Raw genomic sequence first — 19,937 nt, 5'->3', positions numbered from 1 at the left:
GGCGAGATCCCAATTCTTCAGTCATTCTGACAAAATGTTGATCGTGACTGACTGAAAGGAGAACCATAAAATAGAATCAATCAGTATAGATAGATTGTCATATCTATCTATCTTCATATCTCAAACTTGCTTTATGCTAAATCACTCAGCCATTTTAGACATACAATATAAATTTCTGTAAAGCTGCCTTGAAACAACATGTATTGGGAAAAGCGTTATACAAATAAATTTGACTTGACTTGATTTGGAATCTTACAGATTTCCAACATTATTCCTTAGAGGCATCAGGACAGGAAAAAAAGTTTATTTGTTCCATAACTGCAGCAGAAATGCTGCTTTTCAGTGCTTTTAAGAAGGTATTTTGCAGTTTTTAAATGACTATTTCCATTATATGTTGTCACTATAATTCTTTATTATAATACCTTAACAATAATAGCACAAAACCACAATCACAGTCATTTGAATTAAAAAAATATTTATCAGGTTGCAAAAAAATTTAAAATAAAAACTCTTAACATCCTGCCAAGTCACATTAATATATATACATTTCAGTACATTAAAGATAAAGTAAGTAAAGTAACTTGTATTTAATTATAAATTCACATTGATATTTATTAACCAACCAATAAGTCTGAACAAGAATGGCATAATGGTCTTACATGTGCATGTATTTTTTTAAAGGTATAGTTATTGAAAGGGAAAAATATGATCTCTGAAGTCCAGGATTTGTACCTTCCATTAGGATTTGTCTTTAGCTTCTTGCATTAAATTGAAAATAAGAAGATACATGTTCTTTTAAAATGTTATTTTTCTAGTGTGAAACTTCAAGAATCTGGACCCTTCTAAATTGCTGGTCTTCCAATCATCACAACATGTGAAATAATTTAAGAATAAAACTAGTATGTTAAAAAAAAGAAGAAGAAAAAAGCAGGAGATTTGAAATTTTGCTGGCTCAAAATTGATCCAGAATTTCTTGTAGTGGAAATAATTTTAATATGTACTTAAGTCTGTGAAAGACTTTTTCAATCATACTGTATGGCAAGAGTCATAAAATGACTGTTCTAATCTTCCTTTAACATATGCTGATAAGAATATTAAACCTTGAGTATACTTTAGAGTAACTTGAGATCTTATGGATGTTTTACTGTACGTGAGAGCGCAGTCAGAGACCTCAAGACTTGGCTGATGTTCAGAAATCACAATCCCAGTCTGAAAACTCCTCCTCTGCTTGAATCTTATCATAGGGGAAGCGGTCAAAGTTTATATAGCAGGGACCCTGGAAACCAAAAACCCACAAAGACACAATCAGCCAAACAGACTTTACTTTGAAGCTTATGTTGTAGATGGATCTGAGTTTCGTCTTAAAACAGTTTAAAAAGCGTCTGAAACCTGATTTTCAAATTCACTGATAATTGAAAATATATTTGAGATTTGTACTAAAGAGAAACATTGTTGCTTAAGATTTTTTTTACATTGTGTCAGATGATCTGAGTAAAGAATAAGATTTAAGTTAAAAATGTGACCTTTCTTATAAGTCGTACAGTCGGTGCTTCCAGTTGTCCCATTCTTAATTTATGCCAGTTAATGCTATTAAACCACCTGAGAGATAATTGAGGGAAAATGTGTCATTAATAACAATAGAAACAGCACAAATGCTACACAAAAGCCTAGCACATCAAAATGACTAAACTCAATACACCTAAATTGTAATTGTGGGATATGAAAATATTTATATTTATTGAAAATATTAATCTGAACTAAGCACAATACACATTCATAAAGGTCACCTGTGATTTCTGACATCTTTGATTCCATTTTTCGTATTGCCCAAACGCTGTCCAGGACGTGGCCTGCAAGACATAACACAAACTGAAAATTAGCAATGTTAATACCTAAAAAACTGTTTAAACAATGGTGACGTTCAGATAAAATAATCTGGGATAAAATACATTTTATTACTTCTCAGATAGAAAACAAATCACAAACTGTGCCAAATAAATTCACTACATGTAAAAACAAGCCAGAGGTTTCGTAATAGTTTCTGTATTTACCTGCACAATTTAGTGATGAGAGATTTGGCACCTTCCCCCACATATGAAGGGAAATTAAGCACAGCATCCAAGATCTTGGCATAGATCTTCTGAGGTTCTGAACTGGAGAAGGGTGGGCTTTAGGACAAATAAAACTGTATTATTATCGCATGCGAGAAATTCACACAAGTGAGTTTTCCGAATATAATATCTGCAATGTGATTGGCTGGATTAACTCCACCTTGTCCACTGTGTCCAAATTGATTTACTAAGTCTAAGGGCCCTATTTTAACAATCTAAGCGCATAGTTTAAAGCGCACGGTGCAAGCACACAAGTGTTATGTACTCGAGACTCGGTCTCGGTCTCGGGACCATATTTCGGTCTTGTCATGGACTCGTGTGCATTTTGACTCGGAATTGACTTGTACTCGAACATTAGGACTCGGACTTATTCCCGAGTCCACTTGAGTCCCATTCAAAATATGTCATGATTATTACTGTATGTTAATATTTCTTTAAATTGTTGTTTGATTGAAACGTCCAATGATGGCTGACTTTCTTGTGCGCAACTGCGCAGGACTTGAGACTATAACGTTCGCGGCGCGCAAATGCAGCAGGACCCAGGTCAGATGTGATGTGGAGCCTCTAGCTCAACTATGTATTGAAAATGTCTGCCTTATCATCCATAATTCAGTTTGCATATAAGAGCCACACAGAATTCGTGTCCAGTAATGTTATGTGTAAGAGCACTTACTGATTGTAATAATTGTAAGTCATAATTGTAATAAAATTACCTTTACACCACCTACTATGTGGCCTTTTTACCATTACAGTTTACATGATTCCATGGTATATTTGATTTACTGTTTGAGTATGGTGCCAATTTTATTGTTACCACCAAATATTTTACATATTCTTGAAGATATATTTAGGTCTGATTTCAGACCCAACCTAAAGGCCTGTTCACACCGGCCGACGTTTAACGCCTCGTGACTAAACAAAGGGCGCCAATGTGAGTGTGCACACCGACGCGAAAAACGCCACGCGTAAAAGCGTCATTTTTTTTAAAACGCCTCGGGTTCGTTTTTTTAGTTTGACGCGCCGCGTCAAAAACTATCCGACCAATGAGTTTGGCGCTTTTGCTCACGTGTCTGGAGCTTCTGAAGTTACAGTAAAACACAACTTGGGGGCGCTCAAACACAAAACGGTCTTGCCGAGCACACATACGTAACGGCGAAGAAGATATAGCCTACGCCAAGTAGCGTCTACACTGCCGGGAAGAAATAAGACGAGGAAGATGCAAGGCAAGATGAATGTAGAGCTTCTGGTCTCGTTGGTGTCGGAACATAAAGAACTATATGACAAATACGACAGCGACTACATCTAAATCTTAATAAAAGAGAATGTTATGGAGTGGTATTGCAGAGCAAATGGGCGCCATCTAATGTCAGAGAATGAATTTGCATGTCCACTCGGCTCATCGTCAGCGAAAATCGCTTGGGTGTGAACACAAAAAACGCGTTGAAAAACGCTGGCGAATAACGCGCGCCGATATTCGTCCCGGTGTGTACGAGCTGTGTACGAGAGGTTATCCAACCTCTCTGGTCTCGGGCTCGACTCTCTTTGGTCTCGGTCTCGACTCGGACTCGACCCTCTATGGTCTCGGTCTCGACTCGGACTCGACCCTCTATGGTCTCGGTCTCGACTCGGACTCAACTCTCTTTGGTCTCGACTCGGACTCGACGCTCTATGGTCTCGGTCTCGACTCGGACTCGACCCTCTATGGTCTCGGTCTCGACTCGGACTCGACCCTCTATGGTCTCGGTCTCGACTCGGACTCGACGCTCTATGGTCTCGGTCTCGACTCGGACTCGACCCTCTATGGTCTCGACTCGGACTCGAGTGAGCTGGTCTCGACTACAACACTGTGTTTCCGATGACCTAATATGCACGCAAACGCACCAGGGTTCGATAGAATCAAGTTGAGTCTGAAACCAGACCAACGCTGCGGGGGGTGCCGGGAACAAACGCGCTCGGGCTCGGACCGCAGCAAACGAGCCCAGTGTAAAAGCCCTCTAAGTCAGTGTTTCCCAATCCCTTCATGAAGGACTCCCAACACTGCACGTTTTCTTTGTGTCCCTAATCAAACACACCTGATTCAAATCATCAGATCATTATTACATGTGTCCTTCAGGAGCAGGATTGGGAAACACTGCTCTGAGTGAAACAGTAGTTCAATTTTTTTTATTATTATTTTTATACAGATGTTCTTATTTAAACACTGTTGGATGTCATGCTGTAGAAACATTATTATAATCAATTATACAAAAGTAATAACACACATGACGGTCTAGAAGAGATCAGCTGATCAGAACACTACATGATGATTATATCGTTATCGTTATCATCAAGTAGCTGACATCATCTGATCACATTTTCTGTTACTGTTCTTGCCATAACAAACAGTTACAGCAGCCAGAGAAAAACAAACATTAAAACATCAAGAGTCAATCTGCCCAACTAGAGCAAACACCGATTACAATAATGGTGACACCAAACTATTAATTTCAATAAGTCATCAACATCTAAACCTCTGTTAATCTCAATAAGGACTTTTGTGCACATTACAGAAGAAAATCTGGTTTGTAATAAGTGAAGCTGGTAATGGTGTTTGTGGAGTTGTGGCCATAATGAGCACACAGTAAGTGCGCTGTGAGGTTACACTTTTAGATCACTGTGGCCTCACATTGTGGTCATTTGGAGAGATCACTGTGAGATCAACGTGTTGATGGGGAGTCTTTAGGCTAAACATAGAGACTGGAGCTTCAGATAAAAAAAAGACCTATACACTGGTCAGAATTGGGACAACATGTTTAAAAATTGTTGGTAGGTTGGGGGGTGCTCATAACATACTCTGCTCGGCTCGTAACTCCTCAAGCCACGATCATACGAGCATCAGTTATTTCCATATGATTTCTCCTGAGAGAGAAAAATAGCCTGCATGCTCGTAAGACGTACCCTGTACGCCCGGCTTTACTGTTGAGGCATGCAGAAACCAATATATGAGAAAACCTTTTACCTGCCCACAAGTAGCTCATAGATTAGAACACCAAGTGACCAGAAGTCAGCAGCAAAGTCATGGCCTTGGTTCTGAATGATCTCTGGAGACATATACTCAGGAGTACCACAAAACGAGTATGTCTTTTCACCCCGAGAAAGCTCTTTTGCAAAACCAAAATCAACCTGAAATCAAAAGAATACAAGAAAAGAAGATAAAAAAATAAACTTCACTGCATTTGACTGTTACAACATTGGAGGTATTTTTTTCTGACAGTGTTTGTCACCTATGAACAGAATATTCACTCTCAACTCTGTTTAATTTGTATAAAGTAAAAATAAAATAATTCTATAAAAAAAGTGTTGCTTGTACAAGTTTCTTATTGGCATTCTTGTCTTGACACTCAGTTTTGGTGAATGGCCAGTTTTTAGCATAGTGATACAGTATTTTTTCCACTTTCATCACCTTAAAAGTGCACTATGCAGGATTTTCGGGGGGAAAATACACTCTTGTTACAAGGTGATTGCAGCAGAGATGAAACAGGATCTAAGTGCAGCAGCTTTATTTGGAAACAAACTCAAAACTTCACAAAACAGAATCTCCGGTAGTGATGGGACGGTTGATACCGGGGCTCCGATGTTCCGACACAGTTTTCAAAGCACTATTGTATCACACACTGTACCGACTCTTTCTATCGAAATGACAATACCACGTGATTGATGACGTTTGAAGCTTCGTACGTCATGCATATCGGAAGGTCGGGACAGCTGGTCTGAAAATAATTGGCCCTTCTCGACCTCATCTGATGCATAAAAAGGGAAATGATTATGAGGGAGGCATTATTTAAATGATTTAACAATACACTTCCCTATAACATAATTTATGTTTTTTTAAAACAAAACACCCCAATTTTTTTATAATTATGATCACATACTTGTAAATTTTCAATATGTGAATCCGTTTACCAAGCTACACATGACAGGAGTTGTGGTCTCATTAGCAAATTAATTTAGATGAGATTAGATAGAACTGTATTGATCACGGACTTCCGAAGCAAGAAAATGTGTATCACCAAACTCCTCAATGAATTCAGATGCCCTGTGTAATGTTTGGACATCCATCCTAGATGGTAAATCTTGAAATATATCTTGTTCAAATCTATCTCAAATCATTTTTTATCTTTTTTGTTAAGGTAATGAGGATCGATAACAGCCTTGCAGCATGAGAAATGTTTTGAATTGTCACAGTGGCAAATTTATCACAATTTTATTTAGCAGCTTATAAATGTTAAATGCTTGTAATTGATCTATTTGTGGAAAGTAGAAAAACAAAACATTTATTTTACCAATTTCACATATCCTTTGGAGTCCAGCATGAGGTTTTCTGGCTTCAGGTCTCGATACAGGATGCCTTTGTTATGGAGGTATGCAAAGGCTTCAACCACACAGGCTGTTATAAACACAGCTATATTTTCCTGAAAGCGTCCTCTGCAACATGACAACACATACGCCCACATTCACACATTCAAACAGCACTAATTAGGAATTGTGATATTAGCTTTAAATAAACGCTGTCAAACATTAGAGAGAGACTGGAAACGGATTCTAAAGTGTACCATATCATTCAAGCAAAATGAGCAAGAAAGATGATTCCGAGGTGTTGTGGTTATTCACCAGGGTGTTGCTATGCGTTATCTAAGATGTTGTGAGTGGTTGTCAATGCATTATGCTGTTGCTACGGTGTTCCTGCCAGTTTATATGCAATACAGAAATAAAACAAAAGTAGGCTTAATATGCTTTCCTTATCAAACACCACAAACTCATGAATATCTTACACTTCTTTTAGCTTGGTCCAGATTTCCCCACCAGGGCAAAACTCCATTATCATATAGATGTAGCGAGAATCTTTGAAGGCAGTATGCAGCCTGAACAAGATCAGACAGAAGATTATAGTTATACAGAAATGATTCAACCCACATTGCAAACCAGGTTAGTTGGCTAAATGTACAGCAATGAACAAATCAAACAAAAGTAATTGAAATAGCTCAAAACAGCTAACGTTTCAAGTGGTTTTCCCAAATGTATCTTAAAATGTAACTTTTAGTGACTTCTGCAGCCTCAAATTATATAACCCCTTCAAGGCAAGCATCTTTAGTACTTAGGCCCCGTCCACACTACTGCGTTTTCGTTTAAAAACGGAGACCTTTTGCTACGTTTGCACCTCCCGTCCAGACTAAAACGGAAAAAACGAAGACCTAAAACGGAGAAGTTTAGAAACGCTGCAGCTCCGTTTTGCGTTTTGAATCTCCGGAGGGCGTTTTAGTGAAGACGGGACAAAACGAAGGACTTTAGAAACGATGACGCAGAGGCTCACGCTCGGCTCTATGCCAGCGCTGACTAGAATCACGCAGCGGAGGAATGGAAAGTTGACAAGCCATTAAAAAAGTATTGACTTAAGAACCACTTATATATTTTCTAATATTTTCAATAAATCATGCTTCCATTCACTCCAGCGACGAATTTAAAAATGAATTAAACTAAATTCTATATAAAAAAGGTAAAACTTTTACATTTTTAGGAATTAACTAATGCCAATGCCTAATGCCAAACATGTTTTCTTTGTAAGTAATTAATAATATGAAGTTTTATGTAACAAAGTTCGGGAGGAGCATGTTCAGGTAATCATCCAATCAGCACAAGAAGAAGCCAGTATAAATAAAGCCTTCCCTTACCTCCTGTCTCATGACTTCTTTCTCAGCATCTGACTCCGCCTCCGTGCAGGCATGTCCGAGTTAGAGCTCTTCCCCTCCGACGATGAATCTTTCATCTCGGAGTCATCTCATCCGCAAAGCGCAGATCCAGCAACTCTTCCTTCCCCAGCAGCCAACGTCAACATCGAGCCTCCATCTTCAACCAGGGGACGTCGGCCCTCCAGATCCTCTCCGCATACCCCAAGACGCCGTAGACTCCCCTCACCACCGCCAGCGAGGATCTCATCATCTTCATCATCGTCTTCCTCCGCGCCTTCCCACCTTCCAGCTCCCCCTAACATCCCCCCAATAGGGAAGTGGACGGTCAAGGGGCTAAGACAAGCCCTAATTAATTCTGATGCAAATTTCTCCCGCAGGATGAAAAAAGCAGAATTATTTAATTTATATGTCACCTTACAATCTTCTCACCCTTCTGTTTCAGCTCCAATTCCTTCAGCTCGAGCGAGCAAGGCTCGACGGGCCCCGATCGCAGCACTGGGCTCCGCCCCCACGCCACGACGTCTCAGACCTTCCGCTAGCCTGGGCCGCGCCCCGGAACCAGTCACGGTCGAGCGCCAATCTCCTCCAGGTCAACTCCTCTCCTCAGCCCCGCCCATCGTGGTACCTCACACTTTAGATCCTGGCAGTTCCACTTTCTTACACGATCCCCAATCGGGTTTCTTCCCTTCTACTTCTTTCAGTTTTCCTCCTTCCCAAGCGTCAGGTGCTCACCCTAACGTGAGGATGCCTCCGTTAGCCGGTCAATCGCCGGCGCATTTCTTTCCCCTCCCCTTTCCACACTATGCTCTCCCTATTCCTCCTCCTCCATCTAACCCGGGGGCCGATCTCCGCGTGAGGATGCCTCCGCAAACGGCCACAGCCCCGATTTCCCATCCCTTTAACCCTCTCCAAGCGCGTTCTCCTTTCTCGCTCTTTTCAGCCATTCCTCAACCAGTCCCTCAGAATGCAGTAGCTACTGAACCTCCTCCAGTGACGAACAACATCAGAGCTCAAATCTTAGCAGGTGCAGACGTTGATTTGGGTTCTCTCCTGTCCTTGTTTCCTCCGGCTGAGTCCAATCGCCAAGTAGACTGCGGCGACATTTCAGTCACTCTAAAAAATAACGCACAGGTTACATCACGTACATTGTCACTAGCCGAATTCTGTATAGCCTTCAGCCGCTATACAGAAGTCATATGCTCATCTTTTCCCCACAGACGGCGCGAGCTGAACGACTATCTGTCTATTATAGCTGAGCTCGCGTTGTCTTACGGGGGTAGTCACTTTTATACGTACCACAAGCTGTTTTCCGCAAAATGCGCCGTCCGCGTTTCCCAGTGGAATCAGTGTCCCTATTGGGGAGCGTTGGACACCGATCTCCATAACCGAGTCTTCCTCGGGTGCAAAAATATCTCCTGCGCAATCTGCAGATCCATAATCCATGCCACCACGGCATGCCCCCAGATCAATCCATCGATCCCTCCCTGCCCAGAGCAGAATGCCATAAAATCCACAAGTTACGTTCCGCGCCACGCAAGAGAAGATTTTTCAATCAGAGCACCATACTCGGCACCCGATAGACAAGTTTGTAGGAATTTCAACGAAGGGAGATGCCCAAGACAACGCTGTCGTTTTCTCCACGTCTGCGATTTCTGCGGCGGCGCACACGCCCGCGTGATATGCCCAGTTAAAAAATCTGTCAATAAAAATGCAAAAAACTATCTCTCGACTCCTGTGAATGTTTTCCGTCTAGCCGAAGAATTATCACACCACCCTGACGTCAACTTCACAAATTATCTATTGACAGGTCTCAATCAAGGCTTTAAACCCGGCGTAGAAAGCCATCCCACGCAAAATGTTATCTGCGCTAACCTTCAGTCCGCCTTAGCAGAGCCTGGAGTAGTAAATAAGCTAATTAAAAAAGAAATCGAATCCGGTTTCATGATGGGTCCTTTCGAGGCTCCCCCGTTCGACAAATTTCGCATCAGCCCCATAGGCGTGGCCACCAGGAAATTCTCTGGGAAAAAGCGGTTGATAATCGACCTTTCAGCCCCCCATAATTCTCCATATCCGAGTATCAATAGCCTCATCCCTCTCGAAGAGTATTCTCTCAATTACCACGATATCGAACAAGCCATAACCATGATTAAAATAGCTGGTCGAGGTGCATGGCTAGCAAAAGTAGATATCTCCTCTGCTTTTAAAATAATGCCAATCCACCCCGATTCATGGCACCTGTTCGGTGTAAATTGGCAGAAAAAGTATTATTTCGCCGTGCGCCTAACTTTCGGCTGCAAAAGCAGCCCAAAAATCTTTGACACTCTCTCCGAAGCCATATGTTGGATCCTTTCTAATAATTACGCAATTCCTCATCTTCTCCATCTGCTCGACGATTTCCTAATAATTTCACCCCACGACACCGTCCCCGAAGCTCACCTCCTCATAGTGAAAAAAGTTTTCGCCGAACTAGGGATTCCGTTAGCTCACGAGAAAACATCGGGTCCAACTACGTCCATCGAGTTTTTAGGCATCAATCTAGACTCAGCAAAATTCCAAGCCTCACTGCCTAAGGAAAAAATCGATCGCATTATTTTAATCGCATCCAATTTTACTGACAGCACAGATTGTGCAAAACGCGAACTTCTCTCGCTGCTGGGCCACCTAAATTATGCGATGCGCATTATTCCACAGGGCCGACCCTTTATCGCGCATCTCCTAGCCCTCTCTTCATCCGTTCATGCGCTGGAAGATCGGATCATCCTCTCCGACGAGTCAAAAAACGAGCTTAAGTTATGGATTAATTTCCTTAATCAGTGGAATGGCTTAACTTTTTTCTATGATGACTTTATCTCTCTCCCCCTCGATATCAAACTGTTCACAGACGCAGCTCCCTCGATCGGCTTCGGCGGCTATTACCAAGGACGCTGGTTCGCGTCCTCCTGGCCCCCCCAGCTCCTAGACACACCCCAGTCTTCAGCCTCCTCTGCCCTTTTCGAGCTCTACCCGATAGTCGTCGCAGCTTCCCTATGGGGAAAAGAATGGTCATCCAAAAGTATCCAAATCCATTGCGACAACGAAGCAATCGTGTACTGTATCAACAAAGGTCGTTCTCGCTCACCTGCGCTTATGCCACTCCTTAGACGCCTCATTTGGACCTCCGCATGCGACCAGTTCTTAATAACTGCAATCCACGTCCCAGGGGCTCAAAATCAAATCGCTGACTCTCTCTCCCGTTTCTCGTTTCAGAAGTTCAGGATGCTGGCACCAGAAGCAGACCCCACTCCAACTCCAGTACCTCCTTATTCTCAGCTGATCTTCCCATAGATCATCCGCTAAAATCCCTCCTGGACACGTCCATCGAATCCATCCTCCAAGCCGTTTCTCCCAGAACCCTGCAAACTTATTACACCGCATGGAAATCGTTCAAATCATTCCATCTCTCTCACAACCTGTCGTTTCCCGAATTTTCGCTTCTAACAGTTACTTCATTCATATCCCATCTTCACAGTTTTAAGGGTCTCCAAGCCGGATCCATTAAAAGCTATCTAAGCGGCATTCAATTTTTCCATAAATTAATCCACGGTAAACCTACACCTGCAATAAATAACTCCCAAACGTCCCTTCTAATTAAGGGAATCCAAAGATCCCGCCCCACGCGCCCAGATACCAGACAGCCAATCACAATCGATATACTCACCAGATGCATCTCATCACTCCGTCTTGGATACCACTCCATCAATACCGCATATACGTTAGAGGCCATGTTCATCCTAGCATTCTTCGGTTTCCTCCGCTGTTCCGAACTGACCATAACTTCCTTATTCGACCCAAATATCCATCCCGCAATTTCAGACCTTCAGATCGTAGATAACGAAACCATATAATTTTTCATTAAACAAAGCAAAACGGACAGAGACAAAAGAGGCCACTTCGTCTATATTTTCAATCTTCAAACTCCCATCCGACCGTACCATGCGCTTTTTAATTACCTGCAGTACAAACTTTCCTCGTCTAAATCCCCACTCGACCCTCTTTTTACTAACGACTCCAATCATCCAGCTACGAGATTCTGGTTCCAAAAACATCTAAAAGCAATCCTTACCAAATCCGGCGTCTCAGCAGAGCATTTCTCTAGCCACTCATTCCGCATCGGAGCAGCCACCACAGCTGCTCAAAAAGGTCTCTCCCAACAACAAATCAAAACCCTCGGTCGCTGGTCATCGGATGCCTTCAAAACCTATATTAGGTCTAGCCGTTTTTTCATCAAAAATGCTCACCAAGCCCTAACTAATTAATTAAATTACCACCTGCTGCTCCCCATTTCAGTTACATCCGTTTACACCTTCCGATTACATCTGGGCTCGCCGCTTGCACACTCGCTCAATATTCATAAGGTACGTTTTTCAATCACATGCAGACTCCCCCGTTCGCACGCAGCGATGACTCACCCGTTCGAAGGCCGGGTTCCGTCCCCCTTCCAAAACGCTGGTTGAAACCTCCCGTTCGAATTGCAGTGAGAGTCTGCCCGTCTTAGTCGTCGCCGGACGTCCGCGCTCGTGTCGCCAGGAGGGCTCCCCATTCGTCGGGACGTGAGGAGTCTTTCCCGTGACCCAGCCCCCCCTTCGAAGCGCCGGTCGAGCCCTCCCGACCGAGTCCAGCGGGCGCCCTCCGTCCAACCCAGCGAGGCTTACCCGTCCCATGCCGCGAGCATATAAGTTCCCGTCGGACGCTGCGAGAGCTCTCCTGGGTGAACGGTTAAATTCGTCCACAAATTCACGCTCGCATAATTCCTGCGTCAGCGAGCTGTCAGTTCAACTGCAGAATGGGCTTATCCGACCGATGCCGTGAGCATCCAAGTTCCCGTCGGTCGTCGCGAGAGCCTTCCCAGTCGAACTGGCAAGCTCGTCCCTTGGTAAACACATACCCTTCACTTTTTGGGGGGTTAAATTCTACGCTCGCTGTCCTCCGTTTATCTGGCATTTTGGGGAGTACTCTGGGGTCGGGCCGAATTCTGAGCTCGGAGCCCTCCCCCCGGACAGCAAGCCAAATACGCATTATTATATTACATCAGATTTCATTAACATGTAAACTCGTGAAATGAAGTTTTATGTAACAAAGTTCGGGAGGAGCATGTTCAGGTAATCATCCAATCAGCACAAGAAGAAGCCAGTATAAATAAAGCCTTCCCTTACCTCCTGTCTCATGACTTCTTTCTCAGCATCCCTCCACCACCCCTTCACCCCACATTCGGCGGGGTCCGCTCATAGATACATATGACCTCTAAGGTTAGGGGGGAGTACTCTGGGGTCGGGCCGAATTCTGAGCTCGGAGCCCTCCCCCCGGACAGCAAGCCAAATACGCATTATTATATTACATCAGATTTCATTAACATGTAAACTCGTGAAACAATAGCAATTTAATTGTTCTTGTTGTGTTTGTTCTTGTTAGAAGATTATTTATTTTTTACTGATTATGAACACAAATTAATCATGACAGACCAAATTAATTGTAATTGTATTAATTATTCCATTGATGAAAACAAGCTGATACCAAGGTTTTTTAGGCCTACAATTCTAACATAATTTTTCATGAAAAATATTTCTTTCTTTCGAAAGTAAAGTTAATGTTAGCAGCTTCTAGCAATACTCTCCTAAATGCGTAATAAATCCTAAGTGCAAACATTACCGCTGTAATGACCATATAGCCTATGGTTGTTTTTACTGTCCAATGACAGCCCATCTTATATCTACTTTGAGTGGCATGGGAGAGAGTCGGAAGTTCATTTGTTGCCCCTGCGAGTTTATAATAGCATATTTTAACAAGATTTTCAAATGGATAAAGAAAAAGAAAACTGCCAAAATGTTTTTAAATATTGGCTTTGTTAAACTATGATTTAAACATGTGAATAAACAGTCTCATATGTCTATTTATTCTAATATTGGCCTACTATTTATTAATTTATTGTTCTATTTTATTTAACATTTTTACATTTAACATGAATAATCAAACATTTAACATAAAACAAGAATTGCACAACAATTTTAAATGTCTTCTCATTTGTCAATTTTAAAATAATTTATTCATTTACATTTTTATGTTTTAATTAAATTGATTAATGCTATTCCTTATTCTTTCAGTTTACAAGGTGTCACAACAAATCCTGCATTCCTAGACTTCCATACATAATAGCCTCTACATCACAATCCACAAACAGTGCATTTAAAAAAAAGATTTGTCCACTTTTGCACGGGCAAATAAACTATCATAAAAACAATTGAGCAAAATGGTGCCGCTGAACAAGAAAAAATGCAGACAGTACTCCATTGAATACCTTAATTATGGTATCTTTCTCCCACCAATGCACAGCTTCCAATGTATTTACTATGTGAACAAGTTTTTTCAAAAGAAGCCATGAAATCTTCACGTCTGAAGGAGCACCTTATGAAGATCCACCCAGACAAGGCAGATAAGAACCGTCCGTTCTTCCAGGCCTTAAAAGAGCAACACGGTAGGAGAACCATCAGCAGTCTCTTCGCTAAGAACACCAGCCAAAATTATAGTGGGCTAATAGCGTCATATAAATGTCCCCGCTGATCGCCAAATGTGGACAGCCGTTCACAATTGGAGAAAAGTTGGTTCTTCCTGCCATCAAAGAGGTCATCCCTACCGTGATGGAGCGCAATCCCACACAGGTATTGAAATCCATCCCTCTCGGCAATGACACCATTGCGGGATAAATGAAAAGGGTGCAGATACAGAGGAGCAGCTATGTGCCGTCCTGCAGGATGGACGAGACAACCACCGCTGACAACAATGCTCTGCTGATGGCCTATGTCCGTTAAAGGTACAATATGTAAAATTTTGTAATAAAATATCCAAAAATCACTTGCTCACTGTGATATATTTCCTGTAGTTGTGTATTAACAATATCCCAAAAGTTCCCAAAGATTTTTAATTTCAGAGAAATTCCAATTTAAAAATAATTGGCCGTCCCGGAATCCCTGTGCACTTGTCGCCTATCAATGACGTAATATCCGCGTTATCCCTGGTTTCCGCTAGTAGTACTGCCACAGTAACCATGGCGACAGACGTGGACAACTGCGTAGTGCATAACGTCTAGCTGCACGCTGTTGTTGTTTCGTTCAAACATTATGGACCATGGCAAGTAGACTTTGGGAAAAAAGGACAACTAAAACGAGGATCAATATCAGAGTGGGCGTTTTTGAGATGCCGAGAGCTCCACGTCCGTGACAAACTTCGACTTGACAGAGCACTTACATGTACTTTAGTAGACAGGTGAGCAAATGTACATAACACTAATCAATGTTATATACACTCACCGGCCACTTTATTAGGTACACCTGTCCAACTGCTCGTTAACACTTAATTTCTAAGCAGCCAATCACATGGCGGCAACTCAGTGCATTTAGGCATGTAGACATGGTCAAGACAATCTCCTGCAGTTCAAACCGAGCATCAGTATGGGGAAGAAAGTTGATTTGAGTGACTTTGAACGTGGCATGATTGTTGGTGCCAGAAGGGCTGGTCTGAGTATTTCAGAAACTGCTAATCTACTGGGATTTTCACGCACAACCATCTCTAGGGTTTACAGAGAATGGTCCGAAAAAGAAAAAACATCCAGTGAGCGGCAGTTCTGTGGGCGGAAATGCCTTGTTGATGCCAGAGGTCAGAGGAGAATGGCCAGACTGGTTCGAGCTGATAGAAGGGCAACAGTGACTGAAATAACCACTCGTTACAACCGAGGTATGCAGCAAAGCATTTGTGAAGCCACAACACGCACAACCTTGAGGCGGATGGGCTACAACAGCAGAAGACTCCACCGGGTACCACTCATCTCCACTACAAATAGGAAAAAGAGGCTACAATTTGCAAGAGCTCACCAAAATTGAACAGTTGAAGACTGGAAAAATGTTGCCTGGTCTGATGAGTCTCGATTTCTGTTGAGACATTCAGATGTTAGAGTCAGAATTTGGCGTAAACAGAATGAGAACATGGAACCATCATGCCTTGTTACCACTGTGCAGGCTGGTGGTGGTGGTGTAATGGTGTGGGGGATGTTTTCCTGGCACACTTTAGGCCCCTTAGTGCCAATTGGGCATCGTTTAAATGCCACGGCCTACCTGAGCATTGTTTCTGACCATGTCCATCCCTTTATGGCCACCATGTACCCATCCTCTGATGGCTACTTCCACCATGTCACAAAGCTCTAATCATTTCAAATTGGTTTCTTGAACATGACAATGAGTTCACTGTACTAAAATGGCCTCCACAGTCACCAGATCTCAACCCAATAGAGCATCTTTGGGATGTGGTGGAACGGGAGATTCGCATCATGGATGTGCAGCCGACAAATCTGCGGCAACTGTGTGATGCCATCATGTCAATATGGACCAAACTCCCTGAGGAATGCTTCCAGCACCTTGTTGAATCTATGCCACGAAGAATTGAGGCAGTTCTGAAGGCAAAAGGGGGTCCAACCCGTTACTAGCATGGGGTACCTAATAAAGTGGCCGGTGAGTGTAGTTCAACATGATGAAATGTTAGAATATTATCAGTATGTTATTCTAATGTTGATCTAGCTTACTGCTAGTCTCATACAGCCAACAAACTAACACATAGAATAACATAACTTTCAACACACTCAAATGCAGTTTAGTGTGATAGTGTAGACCAAGTGAAGCAGCGCTGCGTTACCTCACAAGTTTCATTCGTCTAATAAACTGATCTGTGTGAGTAATTTAGCACTTGCGTGTAGTTCGGTAGGATTAATTGTTCTTATTCCTTTATATCCGCGGGACTCGCGTGTGGCGCTGATATCTGTCTCCTTATTAGCAATCGCGTCCTGCTTCACACCACAGTCATGATAAAAACATCAATGTATTCACTCATCCATAAACATTTTTAGATCATCAGCCTACGCCTTTGTTATTGTAAGAGGTTAGCGACCCTTAGCGGCGAAATAAATTACATATTGTATCTTTAAAGGAACTCAAACAGTCACGAGATGGCAGAGGAATTTTTGTTTTCTAAATATCTGGAAGCCGACACAAAGGGCAAGACCATTTTTAACACGCTTTCTGCATATCTACAGGAGGAATCACTGATGGTGCCCTATGGTTGGCAGGTACCGTGGGTTCACCGCTCTGCTGAAGGAGCAGGTGCCGCATATCCTCACAGTCCACTGTGTTTTGCACTGCCACAACCTTGTGGCCAAATGCAACAATCCAGTTCTCCACGAGTCTCTCCATGTTGCAGTCAAAGCAATAAACAAAATAAAAGCCCATTCCCTGAATGACAGACTGTTCCCACAGCTGTGTCAGGAAACGATGAGACTTTTGAGCGGCTTCTTCTCCATACTGTTACATTTTGTCCACTGGCTCTCAAAGGGAAACTTGCTCGTTTTTGTGAGCTGTTTGACAGCATCTTTGAATTCCTGGAGGAGGTTGATGGAGATCTCAGGGAAAAGGTGTCATCCAGCCACTGCAACATGATGTACCACACAGACTTTTTTGAGAAAATGAATTAAGTCAAGTTAAAGCTCCAAGGAAATGGACTGCATTTATATAGCGCTTTCATAGACCCAATGGCCACCAAAGCGCTTTACAATTTGCCTCACATTCACCCATTCATACACCGATGGGCGACGGCAGCCATGCAAGGCGCCATCCAGCTCGTCGGGAGTAGCTGGGGTTAGGTGTCTTGCTCATGGACACCTCGACACTTGGTCAGGTGGAACCGAGAATTGAACCACCAACCTTCCGGTTTGTAGACAACCCACATGAACCACTGAGCCACTGCCGCCCCAATTACAAATTACATCACTCTGGTCAAATCCAAGGCGGTTATCCACAGTCCCACCTCTAGGCTAGATCTCTACAGGCAGAGTATAGGCAGGAGGCAGTTTGCTCATTTCCCACAGCTGGCCAAGGTGATCTTTTTTTCAGAAACAACACTAAATCGATATTACAGGCCCACTATTATTATAATTAGCCTAATATATTTTATTTCCATCAATACATTGTAATGTTTATTATTTCGAGTGATTATATTGAGTCTGAAAATACAGAACTATAGCACACATTACCTTATAAATATAAATAAACATTTTTAGTAGAATAATAAGCAAAAAAAAAAAAACTAATTCAAATTGGAGATCAGCTTCAGGGACCTCCTTAACCTTGATGATCCCAGTTGGGTTTGTGCAGCCCTTTTAAACGGATGTGGTCGAATGCGAGCCCGCTATTCAGGAGCATCTTGTCGACATCCGGTGTGACGACGAAGCAAAGGGTATTTTTGCACCTCTGGCTGGTGCAGAATGTGGGTCAAATATGTCCAGCGCTATCCGGCTCTCTGGCAAAAGATCAGGCTGCTCATTCTTGCTTTTCCAACAACATATCTCATTGAGCAGGGATTCAGCCAGGTCATCCACATTCAGTCTAAGGACCGCAATCGCTTGGACTTGCATGCCTCAGGCGCACTACGGCTGATACTAATGTCTCTGCAACCCGCAGTAAAGAAATTAGCAGAAAAACATCAATCACATGCAGGGCTCACACTAATTTTCTAATCAATTTAGAAAGTTTGAATTTGAAAGTTCAAATAAATCATTCTGCTCTTTTCCCTGTTAATGTTCTCCGTTGAAAATAATTTATAAGAATGCTACTTGTTTGCTGACTGGCTGTCCGCGGTATAGCTGCTGTTAATTGAATTCTGAATGTCAAATTTGTAACCGTTGCATTTTTTGTCTGCTCTTCACTGATTGGCTGCTATTTGCGATAAGCCACATAATTAAATGTTTAATGTCAAATTTGTAACCGTTGCATTTCGTTAACAGTGATATACACTGATAAATAGGCTAATTTCTAATTCAGATTACTTTTTTGCTCTCTGGGACACTATGATAATAATATCCCCACTGTTCAGTCAAATCAAATCTATTATTTGGCTTTTAGTGATATGCTTTTTAACTATACATGAAAGCTGCAGTCCATAACTTTTGGCGCTCTAGCGGTAATTTTAAAAAATTGCAGGCGTCTTGGTACTGTGCAGGTACTGTGCAACTCCGCAGCGGTGCCGAGTGCAGACTCGAACCAGTCAGGGGCCGTTCACATATCGCGTTTTATGCACGTGCAAATTCGTTATTTCAAATGTAGGCACGCTCATAATAGAAGCAATGCTGTCGGTTGAAAACATCTCAACTTTTCAGAATGCCACAAGCACACAGCAGGTCATGTGACAAAAACCAACCGATCAGCTTCAGCCTTTCAGTAACAACATTGAGAGCTCGGCCGAACAGCTGATCATAGCTGTACAGGGCGGGTTTTTATTTCTCATCTCCATAAATATATCTAGTAGTAAAGCGAATGCAAGGGCTAGAAATCAATTAATCCTTTGCTGATACTTCCTCTTCATTATGTCAAGGAGAACGCAGTTCAAGGTTGCATAGCAATGACAGATGCTACTGAAGCGCAAGCGCTTGTGGAAACAAGGAGAAAGCGGCGCGGTACTTAACACTTATTATAGGTGTACCTTAGTAATTCAGGATAAGACAAAAACACGGTTTGGAAAATGGATTCATGATGTACTCGCTCATTACATAAATGTTGCACATTTTAAATACAGAAAGTTATGGATTTAATAATAAAATGATAATAATAAGAAGAAAATAAGGATGTGAATAATACATATTATTATGATTAAAACAGAATGATAATCAGCATACATTCAATAAAGACATTTAGCCCTTTTTTGGTGGTGATGGTGCTGGGGGGACCTTGATAATGGATAGGGGGCGCTGGCCCAAAAAAGGTTGAGAACCACTGTCCTATGATTTCTTGATACTTCAATAAATCCATCTTGCCTTCCACACGCTGCAGGTTTCCAGTGCCAGAGGATGTAAAGCAGCCGCAGAGCATCACCGAGCCACCAACATGCTTAACTGCAGGCAGAGTGTTCTTTTCAGCATATGCTTCATTCTTCTACCTCCAGACATACCGCTGATCCAGAGGGCCAAAAAGTTCCATTTATTTATTGATATATATGGGTCAGTAGTGGTGTACATCTTGGTGTTCTGGCATGC

At 42.3% G+C, this 19,937-nt stretch overlaps 1 protein-coding gene and 1 long non-coding RNA gene across 3 annotated transcripts in view; both read right to left on the bottom strand.

The window, feature by feature from the left end:
* Window positions 1-289: 289 nt before the first annotated feature.
* LOC130084144 (uncharacterized) lies at window positions 290-868 on the bottom strand. Its single transcript, XR_008806901.1, has 2 exons — window positions 824-868; window positions 290-792 (listed from the first exon to the last, which is right to left on the bottom strand). It is a non-coding gene; the product is annotated as an uncharacterized LOC130084144 (long non-coding RNA).
* A 46-nt stretch (window positions 869-914) lies between these two features.
* Window positions 915-19,937, bottom strand: part of prkg3 (protein kinase cGMP-dependent 3) — a 73,361-nt gene continuing 54,338 nt past the window's right edge. For both annotated transcript variants that reach the window (XM_056248946.1, XM_056249024.1), the window contains exons 16-22: window positions 6,923-7,012; window positions 6,434-6,575; window positions 5,110-5,273; window positions 2,052-2,168; window positions 1,788-1,850; window positions 1,524-1,599; window positions 915-1,276 (exon numbers count right to left, since the gene is read on the bottom strand). In XM_056248946.1, the coding sequence (XP_056104921.1) occupies window positions 1,190-1,276; window positions 1,524-1,599; window positions 1,788-1,850; window positions 2,052-2,168; window positions 5,110-5,273; window positions 6,434-6,575; window positions 6,923-7,012 (739 nt within the window). In that variant the 3' untranslated portion in view covers window positions 915-1,189. The remainder of the gene's footprint in view (window positions 1,277-1,523; window positions 1,600-1,787; window positions 1,851-2,051; window positions 2,169-5,109; window positions 5,274-6,433; window positions 6,576-6,922; window positions 7,013-19,937) is intronic.

This window comes from Rhinichthys klamathensis, unplaced genomic scaffold (assembly GCF_029890125.1).
Source record: "Rhinichthys klamathensis goyatoka isolate OS25496 unplaced genomic scaffold, OSU_Roscu_1.1 h1tg000001l_1, whole genome shotgun sequence".
NCBI lineage: Eukaryota > Metazoa > Chordata > Actinopteri > Cypriniformes > Leuciscidae > Rhinichthys > Rhinichthys klamathensis.
The sequence above is the reverse complement of the archived record's forward strand: the minus strand, read 5'-3'. Positions and strand labels throughout refer to the sequence as shown.